Here is a 16,331-nt window from a genome sequence, read left to right as displayed (position 1 = left end):
GAACTAACACCGGTACCACTCTCATTGGCAGACACGGCAGGAAGCCTACGTCCTACGAATAAAGCTGCGCTCGGGAAGATATTGGAGGGTGGAGTAACTGTCGAGGTCCTGCCAGTGTCTTCGCTTCTTAAGACATGTTTTATCATAGATGGTCAGGCATTGGTACAAGCCATTGGAAAACCAACGGGGGCAAAGTCATTTGGAGATCTGGCTGATGTCTTCAATGCATCAGTGTTCAGTCATTTCAATCAGCACTGCTCAAGAGTCGATGTGGTTTTCGATCGATATCGTATGACATCAATCAAGTCTGGGACCCGGGAAAGGAGAGAGGGGCGAGTATGTTCTATCCGGCGCAAGATCGACAGCAGAGAGATTCCACTCCCTGCCAACTGGAAGCAGTTCATGGACTTACCAGAAAACAAGGCAAATCTGACCAACTTTCTCAGCGATCAAATGATGTTGGAGGCAAAAAAAAGCCGACCCACTTGTGAGTCGATCACTGCAGGTGGGTTTGAGGAAGAAACCAAAGTAGCATCGTCACTGGGGTCTGATGTTGAACAGCTACAATCATCTCACGAGGAGGCCGATACACGTATAATAGTGCATGCCAAGGCGGCCTATATGGATGGATACGAACGGATCATAGTCTCGTGCAGGGACACCGACGTATTGGTACTGCTCACACACTTCGCGGGACAATTAAGTGGAGAGCTCTGGATGAGAGCTGGCACAAGGCAGCAACGGCGTTATGTGGCTGTGCACGACATACAGTTGACACCGACCATGCAGCGTAACATCCTGGCATACCATGCGGTTACAGGATGTGACACAGTCAGTCAACCAAGTGGACACGGGAAAAAGACGACATGGAAGGTATTCCAGCAACACAGAGCATTGCTTAATGACCTCGGATATGGCACACTGTTAGAATCCACCATACGGAGTGTGGAAGAGTTCTTCTGCCGCATTTACTCACCAGCTTCGGACGAAACTAACAACGATGTGCGATACCGCATGTTTCAAAAGGGCACCAAAGACCAAGAAAAGCTTCCGCCAACTCGAAAATGTCTTGAGCAACACATCAAACGCGCACACCACCAGGCTCAGGTGTGGTACCAGGCAGATGTACCAATCCCTGAAATCGAGTCACCCATTGGAAGTGGATGGTACGTGAATGCTACGAGGAGACTACACCCACACGTCAGTGTGGACGATCCTCTACCAAACGAGTTCACAGACATAGTCTGCTGCAAGTGCAAAAATTGTGCAACTGCCAGATGCTCTTGTAGGGCCAAGAACTTGAAGTGCATAGCTGCGTGTACCTGTATAGTAATAACGGAGTGTGTCACAACCCATACAGTGTGGCAATTGAAACGGACTCAGTGACTTAAACACGACATTCTTTTATTTCATTTCATGTACATGTAAACTTGCACATATGCAATTAGCAGCATTTTCAGTCCATGGTTACTTGTTTATATGACATCAATATTGTTACGGATACGGAGTACGGCTCTTCCCCCTTAGCAAGGGGTGGTTAGTCCCTTGTCTTGTTAAGCTGACCGTCTCCGCTCCTGGCACTTGTAACGCTATCCCGCGGGATGGAACGGATCAGGGTTATGGGTCCAGGGTTTATCCCGAATACCTTTATCCGTCCCTCCGCAGACTAGGGAGACGAGTACCACTCGAACCCCGGTTTGGATGGTCTAGTTGCCGAGCGGTTTTTAGCAACCCGAAGTTCGAGTCATTAGCCTTCACTAAACCCGATCCTGAACGTTGGCCGAATCGCACCACGTACACTCAATATTGAAACCACTAGAGCGACCGAACGAGAATGAAGAAGAAGAAGAAGTACGGAGGAATAACAGGATTTAGTAAGTATTGACACAAGCCAAAGCAAAAAGAGCAGTCAAGGTTATATACAGGGAAATGGAAGGAGCAGGAGACACAGTGAAATCATTAGCTTACCTATTAACAGTCTTAATTAATAAACCCCAGGACAACATGTACGACAGACGAACATTCACACTTACACGGGGAAATGCAGGCAGGAATGAATGGCTTGGGGTGGATGGCTTTGAGAGGCAAGGAAGGTTCAGCGGGGACTGGGCACGGTCGGGCCGGAAGGCACCGCCGTCAAAAAGCCGAGCCGCGGTCGTGCGAACTCCCGCGGTTTCAAACTGCGCGGGCGAAGTTCCTCTTTACGCACTGCTGCGTCGCGCGCTCCTTGCGTCGCCTCGGTCCGTATTTCCTGCAGCGCGGCACGTATCACGGCTGCTTGGACTCATCTGCTCATCTCCAGCGCATCTAGTGGGGGGCGTCTCCCGCGGGTTATATAAGCCCCACCCTTGAACCTTTGCGAACCTCCCAGATTGTTCTCTCTCCGCCCTCTCAAGCCAAACCCCTTATACCTGGTTGGTTGTTCGGGGCTGGCTCACTCCTCCCCTCTATGACGAGGTGGACACGCCTTTCTTCTTCCAACCGACCGCGTGCTCAATGGAGTCCATTTGCGGCGAAAACCATCCAAACATGACACTTTGCAGATGGGACCTACTCTTATTTAATTCGGTGCAATGAAGAGTCAAACTATTGGGAAACACAGCCTTAAACTACATAGAATAAGGGAATAACTATTTAAAAGGATATATGGTGCCCTGCGTGTAGGTTTATGGAATTAACTAAGACGAGCTTCGACTTTTCTTTACATTACGGAGGGTGACATTTCCACACAACAAAACCATAACTCTCACACTCTTTACACTTTCTCAAATTCGTTACAATATCATGTTCTTACAAATATTACCGGTCAGCGAATCTTAAGTTTCACTAGGGGGGTGGGTTATGTTTGTTGTAATTAATCGGTCTTATTCACAGTTGTAAACCAATTGTCTGTTGCTGTTATGTGAGGGAATAATAATGAATGATTTTGATACCTAAAACATATGCATGGGATGTTTATTTGTGAAGTTATTGCAATTTCTGTTATATGTTTACGGTGAAACCGAAATAATTATTCGGCATTTTTTTGTATTTTTTGCCATTCTTTGTAAAATTTCCCGATATTATTGTATAAACCAATATTTTTACAATATGTATTGTTATTCTGCTCATTTTGACACCAAAAATAAGTTTGTAACTGAATTATTGGTCATTTTATTGACATTTTTGTATTTTCGAGAAAATCAGATATTTCGCGATTGACCTTTTTCACAAAATAACCCACTGTGAGGTCCCAAATCAAAATATCAAGTGTCATCCAGGCTAATATTGCTCAGGTGGTGTCATGGTTCAACCCTAGCATGGGTGCCAGCTTGTAACAAACAGTTACCCCTCATGTGATTTCTGGGCCCCTTTTCAGATAATATTCCTAGTCTATAGGGTGCGGGCTTGGGATCTCAGGATCCTGGGTTTGAATCCCGGTCGATCGTTGAATTAACGCCAGGGAGGTTGACTCAGCCTGTCGTCCTTCTGAGGTCGGCAAATCGAGTACCAGTTCACTGGTAATTTTTTTGTTATATGTTTACGGTGAAACCGAAATAATTATTCGGCATTTTTTTGTATTTTTTGCCATTCTTTGTAAAATTTCCCGATATTATAGTATAAACCAATATTTTTACAATATGTATTGTTATTCTGTTCATTTTGACACCAAAAATAAGTTTGTAACTGAATTATTGGTCATTTTATTGACATTTTTGTATTTTCGAGAAAATCAGATATTTCGCGATTGACCTTTTTCACAAAATAACCCACTGTGAGGTCCCAAATCAAAATATCACAAGAGGTGACGTCACAATGTGTCACAAGAGGTGACGAACAGGGTTGGTGGCAGGAAGGGCATCCGGCCATAAAACATCGCTTCAAAAAGGGGACCAGGGTGCCCGAAAAAGGCCAACCCCTGCTCTGTGGGGATAATGGCCTCGAAAGATGGTTCTGTACACTTAGTTATAAAATCAAGAGATATGGTAAATTTTGTCACATTTCACTCCAGATTTGGAAATTATTTAGTTTACAGCATCCAATCCTCATATCAGAATCCAGATTTTGATGCTATGCTTCAATTATGTAATGATAATTGATCCTGTTTCCAAGGCAAGGCAGGTTTGAGTAGGCCAAAAAAAAAATGGCGACTGAAGAACCCAGCAAGGTGCAGTGGGATGACCAAGATGGCGGGCCGCCATATTGGTAAGCCACAACATTGGGTTTCCGGATTCGCGGCAGGTTCATGTCGAGTTAATTTCAAAATCATAATTTCATTGAGGAATTTTTAAAACCTCCTACCTTCCTTACAACATCTGCTGGGACTCAAACGTTCCACAGGAGGTTTGGTGGGGCTAGCCCCAAAACTGAGGGAGTAGTTTGGGGACGGACAGAAGCCTGAGCCAAGTGTCAGGTGTGCTTATATCTTCGTTATTTATTAGACATCCTACATACGTAAACGAACTCAGTTTACTGAATTTCAACTCCCTGTGCCTTGTATTTATTGTAAAAAAACCAAAAACAAACAAAAAAAACCCCGCTTCTGTACACCGACCTTGAGGCTCAGTTTGCAAGCCACCGTGTCCAATTCCAATGTAATTGACGTAATTACTCTTCTTTTGGATATTTGGAGTCCTCAAGGTCTTTTGGGTCATGGGGTCTTTTTGGTGCTCAGGGTTCTTTTGCATCCTTGGGATCTTTTGTGTCCTTTGCTCATCTCTTGTTTTTGTTTTGTCTTTTTGTGTCTGAGATCTTCAGGGTCTTTTCTGTCTTTGGAGTATTTTGGGTCTTTTATATCCTTGGTGTATTTTGGGTCTTCTGGGTCCTTTTGGGAATTTGGGTCCCGGGAGTCTTCTGGGTCCTTAGGGTCTTTTAACCGGTGGACACACAGTGGTGTTCAAAGTTTGGCTATTAAAACCCCACTCAAATCCCTCCTAAAGCGCTACTCAAAGCCTTTAAAACCTACCCTTATGGAGGGGGGGGGAAAGACAAGTGTTATATATGGTGGATATGAGACACGAATACAAAACACTAGACAAATCACAAATGTAAGTATGTTTCAGCCAGGCCAACCACATTGAGCGAAGCACTCAGATGGGAACATCAGACAGGCTAAACATGAAGCCCAACATTCAACGATCTCGTTTAAAAACAAAATCTTGCCTTGACATCCAATCTCTCAAATTTCCATACATGGTTCAGCGGCGATATTTCACTCCACGATGAATCGGAGATGATGGGCATCATGGGCGGAACAAAAAAGTAGTAGCGTGTAATGAAGACCGTTTTTTGATTCGAGTCTAAAGACAGCAGTTGCATTTTGGCGAATTCTCACATCGAGTCTGCAACAGGTGCAAATTAGAAGTTTCTGCTTGCAAAGGCTTTTTCCCCATTTTCTAGCAAGGGAAGCTGAAAATGGTGTGTGTGTGTGTCAATGTCACGGCATTTTTAAAATGTTATTTTTCGAACCTCCCTCACCACCCCCCCCCCCCCCCCCCCTCTCTCCGCCACCCCTTCAAGGTCACTCTCAGAGGCAGCGGATGTTTCTAGCCATATTGAAAACAGCTTGACCAATTTCTACCAAACGTTGCATACGTGCTCAATGCTCATGGTACCAAAGGTCAAGCCATGGGAATTAAATAGTACCCTAAAGCGCGGTGTTACGCGCGCTGTTTGTAAACAAGGAGGAAGCGGACAACGCGGTAATTTGTAAGAGTCTCTATTCAAGAGCTCACTGTAACACTGAACTCTCAGGGCTGCGCGCCCCGTGTATATCGTGAGGCCACGCCTCTCTCCCGGGCGTGGCCCACCCCCACTCGGTGTGCGGGGTGATGTCACCACGTCAGTGCTTTCGTGTCCGCCACACACGCCCCCCCAGAATCCCCGCGCACCTGAAGGGCCAGTTTGCGGGGCAAACGGATGATCCGGCTGAAGCGCCCCCTGGCGACTGGCGGCGTCTGGGATGCAGGGATGCCATCTGGGATGCCTCCGGCTGCCCCTGGGATGGGTGCAGGACCGGGGGGCGGCGGGGCTGGGCGGTGCCGGGGGTCCGCCCGCAGGGGGGCGGCCCCGACGCGGGGGTCGGGCCACTGGCGGTGGATGGTCCACGTCGAGGTGGGCCGGCTTGAGGCGGTCCACAGAAACGCGGTCAGGAGTACCGCCGATGTCCAGGGTGAAGTGCTTCACCCCGGTCTCCAGCACGCGGAAAGGCCCGTCGTACGGGGGCCGCAGTGGTGTCCGGTGGGCATCGTCGCGGACGAAGACGTACTCCGCCGTGCAAAGCTCCGGGGCTACGTGCGTCGGTGGGTGCCCGTGGCGTGCCGTTGGCACCGGGGCGAACCTCTGGGCGGTCCATGGTGCCGTGGATTTGGTGGAGGAACTCGCCCGGCACCCGCAGTGGTTGCCCGAAGACCAACTCCGCCGCGGATGCGCGCAGGTCCTCCTTGGGCGCCGTCCGGAGGCCCAGCAGGACCCAGGGGAGCCTGTCGACCCAGCCGCCGTCGCGGAGGGTGGCCCGGAGCGCGGCCTTCAATGAGCGGTGAAATCGCTCACACAGGCCGTTAGCCTGGGGGTGGTAGGCCGTGGTTCGGTGCAGCAGGACCCCGAGCCCCTGCGCGACCGCCCCCCAGAGCTCCGAGGTGAACTGGGGGCCGCGGTCGGATGAGATGTCTGAGGGGGCGCCGAACCGGGCGACCCAGGTGGCGATGAAAGCCTGCGCGACGTCCGCCACCGTCGTCAGACGCCAAGGGCACGGCCTCCGGCCACCGGGTGGTGCGGTCCACCATGGTGAGGACGTGGGTGAAACCCCGCGAGGGGGGCAGAGGTCCCACCAGGTCCACGTGGACGTGGTCAAACCGGCGTTCCGGCACCATAAACGGGGCCAACGGGGCCTGGGTGTGCCGGTGCACCTTGGCGAGCTGGCACGCGAGGCACGTCCTGGCCCAGCCGCGGACGGCCTTCCGGAGGCCATGCCAGACGAATTTGTTGGCGATCAACCTTTGGGAGGCCCTCACGCCCGGGTGGGACAGGCCGTGGATGGCGTCAAACACCTGGCGCTGCCAGCCCGCGGGCACGATGGGGCGAGGCCGCCCGAGGGAGACGTCGCACAAGGGGGCCGCGCCCGCGCCGTCGAACGGCACCTCGGAGGCCCGTGACGGCGGTCCGCAAGGCCTGGACGTCGGGGTCAGCGGCCTGGTCCGCTGCCATCCGGGCATAGTCGATGCCGAGGTGGACTGCGTGGGCGACGGCCCGGGAAAGGCAATCCGCCACCTGGTTGTCCTTCCCCGCGACGTGCCGGATGTCCGTCGTGTACTCGGACACGGCCGAGAGGTGACGCTGCTGCCGGGCCGACCACGGCTCGGTGACCTTGCCCATCGCGAAGACCAGCGGCTTGTGGTCGATGAAGGCCGTGAATGCACGGCCCTCGAGCAGATGGCGGAAGTGCCTGACCGCCAAGTGAAGCCCGAGCAACTCGCGGTCGAAGGTACTGTAACGGCGTTCGGGCGGGCGAAGCTGCCGGCTAAAGAACGCCAGCGGTTGCCAAGCTCCACGCACCCATTGCTCATGCACCGCGCCCACCGCGTAGTCCGAGGCGTCGGTGGTGAGGGCGATCGGCGAATCGGGCGCCGGGTGTGCGAGCATGGTGGCGTTAGCCAAGGCGAGCTTCGCGCCCATGAACGCCGCGTCCATCTGCTCGGTCCAGGTGATGTCGCCTTTGCCCGGCTTACCTCGGAGAGCTTCGTGCAGGGAGCGCAGGAGCTGGGCGATACGGGGCAGGAACCGATGGTAAAAGTTCACCATGCCCAGGAACTCCTGCAGCCCCCTGATCGTGCGGGGGCGCGGAAACCCCTTCACCGCCTCCACCTTGGCCGGCAGGGGGACGGCTCCGTGCCTGGTGACGCGGTGCCCCAGAAAATCGAGTTCGGCAACGCCGAACCGGCACTTTGCGGGGTTCACAATCAGGCCATGCTGGCCCAGGCGTTCGAAGAGCGTGCGGAGGTGGTGTAGGTGCTCTTCGCGGGACGCGCTGGCGACGAGGATATCGTCCAGGTAGACGTATACAAAATCCAAGTCGCGCAGGACGCTGTCCATCAGCCGCTGGAACGCCTGAGCCGCATTCTTCAGACCGAAGGGCATCCGCAGGAATTCGAAGAGTCCGAACGGCGTGATGACCGCCGTCTTCGGGACGTCCTCCGGCCTGACGGGGACCTGATGGTAACCGCGTATGAGGTCCACCTTCGAGAAGGACATGCCCGCCAAACGGGCGGAAAAGTCCTGAATGTGGGGGATGGGGTAGCGGTCGGGGGTGGTGGCGTCATTGAGACGGCGATAGTCCCCGCACGGTCGCCATCCCCTGCCGGGCTTCGGCACGATGTGCAGCGGCGACGCCCAAGCACTCTCCGAGCGCCGAACGATGCCGAGTCGCTCCAGGGTAGAGAACTCCGCTTTTGCTACCGCCAGCTTCGTCGGCTCGAGGCGGCGTGCCCGGTCGTAGACCGGTGGCCCGACGGTGGGGATGTGATGGGCCACCCCGTGCTTGACGGCCCCCGCCGAGAAGGTGGGCCGCGTGAGGGCCGGGAAGCCGGCGAGGAGGCGGGTGAATTTGTCCGCTGCCGGAAGCGTACAGATCAACGTGGCCGGAACCCGAACCGTTCAGCAAGCCGCTTGGCAAGCCGCTCGGTGAGCCGCTCAGTGGGCTACTCGACGAGCTGGGCAGCGCACAAGCGAGCGAGCTGAACGTCTCGGCCTGGACAAGACGTCTGTGCTTTACGTCGACCAGGAGCCCATTTGCGCACAGGAAGTCTGCGCCAAGCAATGCCATGGGCACGTCGGCGGTGACGAACGACCATCGGAAAACCTGCCCTCCGAACCGCAGAGAGAGGCAGCGTTTTCCGTACGTACGGATGGGCGTCCCGTTTGCGGCAAGCAGCGCGGGGCCCCCGCCCGCGGCGTGCTTGTCCGACGTACCGGCAGGAACGACACTCACCTGCGCCGCACAGGTATCGGCGCCCGGATAAGGTGTCTGTGATGAACAGCAGGCTGTTCGAACGGCCGGCGCTCATTGCCACTATCGAGCGCCGGCCCGGGCGTTTCCCGACCTGTTGAAGGAGCATGGCGGATGACACTGTCGAGCCTCGTGGCCGAACTTGGCGTGGAACCAGCACCAGGTGGTGGAGCTGGAGGAGTGCGGCTGGCTCCGCCAGGCTGGCGGAGTTGGCGGTGTTCTCCGCGGTGGCGGTTTTCGCCACGGCGGCGGTGGGCGGGGCGTGGCGGCGGCCACGAGGTGCGTATCAGCATGCTGCGTATGCTGTGTAAGCTGATGCTGTGGATCAGCATCATCAGCAGCATCAGCCTCGAGGTCCGTGACGGCCGCACCGACTCTCGCCCGCGTGTCCGAAGCCGCGAAGTACCTGTCCGCCGTGGCGGCCAATGCTCGGGGTTCCGTTAGCACGGTCCCGGCCAACGCGAGGCGTACCTGTGCTGGAAGTTGGCGACGGAAAAGCGCCCGGAATAGAGAACCAGGGGCTTCGTCGCCCAACAGTGACAGCATATGGTCCATTCGGACCGACGGGTGCGTGTCGCCGAGCTCGGGGAGATCCAGGAGGCGGTCGGCCCGTGCGTCCTCCGTGAGGCCGAACGTGGCTAGGAGCAGCCGCTTGAGTGCCTCATACTTGTGGCCGTCCGGTGGGTGGCGAAGGACGGACACAACTCGAGCGGCCGTGCCGGGCCCGAGGGAGGCGACGACGTGGCAGTAGCGCATGTCGTCGTTGGTGAGGCGCCGAAGCTGAAACTGGGCTTCGGCTTGGACGAACCAAACCTCGGCCTGGGCCTCCCAAAATTCGGGAAGTTTAATCGACATCGCGTTGTAGGCCATGGCAATGGCGTCGTGTTTGGAAGGATCGCTACGGCAGATCCAACGTCGAGGGTCACCAGTAAAGCGCGGTGTTACGCGCGCTGTTTGTAAACAAGGAGGAAGCGGACAACGCGGTAATTTGTAAGAGTCTTTATTCAAGAGCTCACTGTAACACTGAACTCAGGGCTGCGCGCCCCGTGTATATCGTGAGGCCACGCCTCTCTCCCGGGCGTGGCCCACCCCCACTCGGTGTGCGGGGTGATGTCACCACGTCAGTGCTTTCGTGTCTGCCACAACCCCCTACTAAACAGGTTCACAAAGGGGAGGCAAATCTATATATATAAAACACAGTTTGTGTGTGTGTGTGTGTGTGTGTGTAATGTTACCGATAGACTCCGAAACGGAGAGGCTCACGTGCTTGATATTTGGCATAGACATGGCCATTGAGCCTGGGACGAACATGGCCGAGACCATATTTGACGAGATCCATATTTTTTATTCATATTTACCTCAGCGCATTTCAGCGAAGTACCCGCTAATCTCAGCCAGTGCGAGCAGCTCGCTGATTCGCTCAGAGCGATCACGTGATGTGACCATTGCCATTCACTCCACATAGGTGGAGATGCAGTTACCGGGCGCCATCTTGGTTGGCATTCGATGCTGGGCGATGGTGATTTCCGTCACACGTTTGCACGTAATTCAGAGCCAAAAGCGATCGTGTTTTGTGTCGATTTTTGTCGATTTTGTGCGATATGAATTAAATGTCTTTGATAGGGACCGGTAATTCCGCCAGGGGTGCTGCGCGCACTACTTACGTCACGCTGTGCATGGCACTCTGTGACCGCCGTTGCGGTGCAATGCTTTGCGGGCAAATCGTTTTTATGCCATGGTATGTCATATTTTGGACTTAACCACTCTTCATGACTGATCATGTGACATGTACACACTCATGGCTACCACCGAGACGGATCCTGGTTTCACGTGAGTAATATTTACCATATTTGCTCGATTTTTGAAACCGATGCATGCAAATATCGTGTCTATACCACACCTAAAATATTTTTTAGAAAGAATAAGCACATCTCCCCTTTGAAAGTGCCCCCTGAAGTGTGTCCAGGTGGAATTTCTAAGTCGTAGGTCTTAGCAACTCTCAGCAATCTTTTACCGCATGGATTTATCTCGAGTATCTATCTATAATTCCAGTAATCTCTGTGTGTTTGTTTGTACGTTTGTTTGTCTGTGACCGCTGTTTCTCGACAACCACGGGTCCGATATACTTTTAACTTGCCAGGTATATTGCTGGGGACCCGAGGATGTGCCTTTTCAAGGTTTCATATTAATCGGACAATTACTTACCGAGCTATGTCCAAAAAACGATTCAACCAATCAGAGAGCAGCGAGCTATCGCGTGTGCCGAACGTGGCGGACACACTCTGCCTCGGATGGCACATTTGAGAGCGTATTCATTTATTTCACGTTTGCAAACTATGTTGCCGCTATGTTGGCGTTAAACTATGTTTTAAAACTAATAAAAACCATTTCATCTAAATAGAGGGGGGGGGGGGGGGGATTGTCACTGTACTCGCAAGCCGTTCGCCGTTCGCTTTGGCGTTGCGAATGGACCAACACATTTCATGGACCAAACCATTTCATGTAAAGCGTTCGCCGTTCGCTTTGGCGTTGCGAATGGACCAAAACATTTCATGAACCAAACCATTTCATGTAAATAGAGGGGGGGATATAATTTTAGATATAGATATAGTACGGGCATGCCCTAGTTTACTAAACTGTGCTAAGTTGAAGTTGCGTACATATTTCAGCAGTTTTCAATGTAAATCGGTGTAATGTAACCTCCTCCCCCTCCCCCCCCCTCCCCCTCCCCCCCCCTCCCCCTCCCCCCCCCCCCCTCCCCCCCTCCCCCCCCCCCCTCCCGGTTGGAAATTCAAACCATGGCAAAGTTGTTCCAAAGACAAAATGGTACATTCTGCTTCTTTGCTTGGCACTCGTTCTAACAAACGACCATAGGTTGGCAACCATACTCGTCTTTCAAGAGGGTTAAGAAGCAAACAATTCTGCGCACTCTGCTTCCATCCACTGGGTCTCATCGGTCCCAAAATACAACCATGACCACATGTGTGGCCACACTTGCTCAACTCTGCCCTAAAACAGGTCAACGACCTTTTCCCAGGAGAATCACGCACAGCCATCTTGTCTGGAATTGCATAGTCACCGAGGCACGTCAGACTACCTGGATTCAACTTTCACGGCTAGCCAAGAGTCGATCTAGATAGGTCACCCATAGAATACTCTTGGGACAAGCTGGAATGACATTAGATGGCCGTACCAAAACAAGCCATCGGGAAAGGAATCATATTGTAACAAGCCTACAATTGGAACATTCAGCCGGAAAGATCATACAATGTCGTACCTTAAACATTCACTCCAGTAAAAAAAAAAACTTTTAATTTTACTCCAGCATCATTACCTTGTACAAATACCCATCTTGGTTTTCTTAAACTTTTCAGTAAAATGGCAATGCGACACACAAGCTTACACCATTCCCAAAGGCACAAAAGCAATCGACTCACTGCAATGTTGGAGAACACAGTCCCAACTGTCCAGAGGAACAGGCGAAGGTGAGTTCGACCCACATCCTCGGGAGAGAGCAAGAACCACACCGAGCTGAGAGCGATAAGCATCACAGGTGAGAAGAGTGGCCGTGTGGCCTCCAGCACAGATGCGTGCTTGAGCGTCCCTGCACAAGAGGCCCTAAATGCAGAGGTGGTCAGTATTTTTGGTTGTACTTAGAAATGCAAGCATAATACTACCATTAATTAATTGATTTATTTTCAAACTCACTTGTAAATGTTGTGAAGACTCTGAGGCACTGTAAAAAGTGCGAAACACCCTGCAATGCAACACCAAGTGATCACATGGTCATGAGGTCCTCTTCTCGAGGCAAATTTACATCCATGCGCTCTTGGCAATTAAAGTTTAGCTGGCCATGTTCAAGCATCGAGAGGGAGTTAAAAGCAGAATGCAGGCATTGTGCCGAGAGCAATGGAAAAACTGCTACGTTGCATTCTACATTTGATTACGAAGCCAAATCCAGTCGAGTTTGAGTCAAACAGACATTTGAAAACGGACCTCAACTTGCCTTTTCATAAATTACAAAAACCTGCACACTGCAAATCGTTTCTCATGTCCTTGGAGCAGCGGTGTAGATTAACAGAGACTGGAATCAGTCTTTTAGAGGTGCAGAATCAGACAGGTGCAGATTAACGGAGAAAATTGCACCTTTTAAAAAGATTTTCTAGGCTGAAATGACCCGAAAGGTGGACCATATCTCAAAACGTGTGGTAGAGTGTCCTATGAACGCTCTAGTTATTCATTCAGCTCAGCTTGACATATCAACCCACGACACATTGTGGCCTCGCTCTTCCATGTGCCTTGACGTCTATACATACATACAAAAGTTCTGAAGTGAGTGTGACAGATGAAGACTCACCGACAATCATAGTGATAAATACATCCCGGTACAGGATACCAAAGGGCAAGTCTTGGTGCCAAGTCTCCACTCCCAAGTACGCTGTGATGACGAAGACCACAGATATTGTCTGTCAACAAAGCAACCCACCACTGCACCTGAAGCCACCTCAAACAAAGGCCTAGACCTTTAATTTTGAATCACAAACGGAGGCAATATCAGATCAGGACCGGAAACCAAAATCACATCGGGCTTCCTTAATGTTCAAAAGAGGAAGTCAACAACCTGCGCAGTAGAAAGCTAAGGGTTTGTAATCAAGGTCAAAATAACGAGGGCCAATAAAAATAAAAACAAATCAATTTTGATTCATGGAGTGGGCTCGTGATATACAGATCGACAAGTTTATTCACAAAACATTTGCCATTTATCATCAACGCCGCTTGTTGTTCCAGGTTCATTACATTTTTAATGGGAATGAATCAACAGGTTCTGTATGGAAAACTACAACAGCACTCGGTAGAGCGGATTCCTCCGCCAGGCTGAACAGTTTACCGTTTGCATCCCACTGATAGTCCGGATCTGGATTCTGACCTGAATCAAAATATAATCGGCTTGTTGTTGTCACCGAACCAACTCGTCCACCAAGTTTAGTTATAACTCATCCATAACTTTTTAAAATATGTTATATATCGGTTTTAGCCCGATCTCTCACCCTCTCTCTGTTCTCTTCACCCTCTCTTTTGCTCAAGGTCATCTGCCATCTGCTTGGAAATCAGCAAACCTGACCACTTTACACAAAAAAGGTGCAAAAACAGATCCTTGCAACTACAGACCAATCAGCCTGCTCCCAATTATCAGCAAAGTCATGGAATCCATCATTGCTTCAGATATCAAATCCTTCCTTTTCTCCAATGGCTTGATCTCAGATCATGAATTTGGATTCAGACCAGGTCATTCTACTCTGGACATGTTGCTTCTGCTGTCTCAACAATGGATGGAGGTCCTCATTGCCAAACAGGAAATCAGAGCCATCTCCCTTCACATATCTCGTGCCTTCGATACGGTCTGGCACCCCGCTCTGCTCACCAAACTCTCCTCCCATGGTATCCATGGAAACCTCCACCCATGCCTTGCAGACTTCCTCTCTGGTCGTGGTCAACGTGTGGCCCTGAATGGATTTCTCTCATCTCCCCTTCCTGTTCTGGCTGGAGTTCCCCAAGGCAGTTATGGGTCCTGTGCTTTTTCTGGTCTTCATCAATGATCCCTCCGACTCTCTGGAAAATCCTCTCTATCTCTTTGCTGATGACTCCACTCGCTGCCGCTCCATTCCTCATCCCTCAGATCGGCAGTCTGCAGCATCCTCACTGGACAAAATCACAGACTGGTCAAACAAGTGGAACATGTCTTTCGATGCTGACAAATCTCACACTCTATGTCTCTCCAAAAAAGATCATCTGGACAACCCTCCCATCTACTTTCTGAACAATCCTCTCCAAGAGTTCTGTCACTCAAGCTTTTGGGTCTCACTATCTGCCATGATCTTTCCTGGGAAAACCACATTTCCAAGCTGGCCTTCAAAGCGAGTCGCCGACTCGGCATCCTCTGTCGTGTGAAGTCCTTTCTGGGCACTTCTGAGCTCCTCACCACATACAAGGCTTTCATCCGCAGCTCAATGGAATACTGCTCTCCCCTCTGGGCTGGTGCTCCTGCCTCACACCTAGCTCAGCTTCACGTGGTTGAAACCAAAGCATTCAGAATCATTGTAATCTCCCGCGATGAAACCGATTCTGAGGGCCTTTCTCTCTCTCTCGCCACAGGCAGGTAGGTGGTCTTTCTGTCTTTTACCGACTCCTTTCCATCCGGCCTTGCTCCCCCTGCTCTGTCTGTGCTCCACCCCCAAATATTTCTTCAGGACGCACAAGATCTGCCAGCAACCCTCTTCTGGTGAAACTGCCAAAATCAAGACACTCTGCTCACCTTCACTCCTTAATTCCTCTTTGCTCCCGCCTCTGGAACAAACTTCCACACTCTCTTCAATCCCTCTCCTCCCTCCAGGTATTTAAAACAGCTGTTCACCACCATCTCTTGTCTTCCCCCATCGAAAACCTTGATCTTTTCTAACCCCGTTAAAAACACCCCAAATCCACCTCTTTCAATCCCCAACTTCTTTCCTGAAATTCCTAGTAGTGTTAATTTGCTTTATACCGTGTACCCCTCCTTTCTCCCCCAGCCCCTCCCCCAGATGTACCAACGTCCCTGTTTCTCTACTGTTGTTATACTTGTGTGCTTCCCTCTCTTTCCCCCTCTTGTCTCCCACTCCCTTCATTGTATGTTTTTTTGTGTCTGTGCATGTTTTCATGTTCAATGTGTTAGCTCTTACACGAGCCTCGATTCTGTATAGAACCACCTTTGAGGCCATTTCTCCCCGCAGAGCAACGGTTGGCCTTTTTCAGGCACCATGGTCCCCTTTTTGAAACAAAGTTTTATGGCCGGATGCCCTTCCTGCCGCCAACCCTGTTAGTCGCCTCTTGCGACACACAAGGAATTACCAGTGAACTGGTACTCAATTTGCCAACCTCGGAAAGATGACAGGCTGAGTCAACCCCCCTAGCGTTAATTCAGCCATCGACCGGGATTCGAACCCAATATCCTAGGATCCCAAGCCGGCACCCTAACCGCTTAGCCAACACCAGGCTTCCTCGATTCTGTATACACAAAAGAAACGAAAAAAACCCAAAAAACCCCTATCGCTCAATGGTGAAGAATCACTTAAAAGTTTCTCTGATCCAGATTTGAATCTTTACCAAAATCTAATCATTTCGTCCTTGTCACATGCGCTACCGCTCTGCCAAATTTCGTCCAAATGTGTCCACAACCTTTTGAGATATTTTCTTCACAGACAGACAGGGATGAAAACATAACTCCCATGCACCTTCGGTGGCAGAGGTAAAAATATAAATATAAACAAAGGTATGTGTGGCCTTCAAAATTTTAAAGCAACAACATAATCGT

The 16,331-nt window shown here is 51.2% G+C and overlaps 2 protein-coding genes across 8 annotated transcripts in view; one reads left to right on the top strand and one right to left on the bottom strand.

Annotated features, from left to right (window-relative positions):
- Positions 1-16,331, bottom strand: part of LOC137421747 (ethanolaminephosphotransferase 1) — a 51,315-nt gene that overhangs the window by 5,786 nt on the left and 29,198 nt on the right. For all 7 annotated transcript variants that reach the window (XR_010983394.2, XR_010983395.2, XR_013622678.1 and 4 more), the window contains 3 exons: positions 13,341-13,449; positions 12,692-12,740; positions 12,421-12,601 (listed from right to left, as the gene is read on the bottom strand). Coding sequence is in view for 3 of the 7 variants with exons in the window: in XM_068108098.2 (XP_067964199.2) it covers positions 12,421-12,601; positions 12,692-12,740; positions 13,341-13,449 (339 nt within the window). In the remaining 4 variants the exon portion in view is untranslated. The remainder of the gene's footprint in view (positions 1-12,420; positions 12,602-12,691; positions 12,741-13,340; positions 13,450-16,331) is intronic.
- The window catches only part of MED23 (mediator complex subunit 23), a 72,239-nt gene that overhangs the window by 54,829 nt on the left and 1,079 nt on the right, over positions 1-16,331 (top strand). The gene's annotated exons all lie outside the window — the stretch shown is intronic.

The sequence above is a fragment of the Myxine glutinosa genome, chromosome 2 (genome assembly GCF_964187855.1).
Source record: "Myxine glutinosa chromosome 2, kmMyxGlut1.1, whole genome shotgun sequence".
Taxonomy (NCBI): domain Eukaryota; kingdom Metazoa; phylum Chordata; class Myxini; order Myxiniformes; family Myxinidae; genus Myxine; species Myxine glutinosa.
This window is presented reverse-complemented; position numbering and strand designations above follow the sequence as displayed.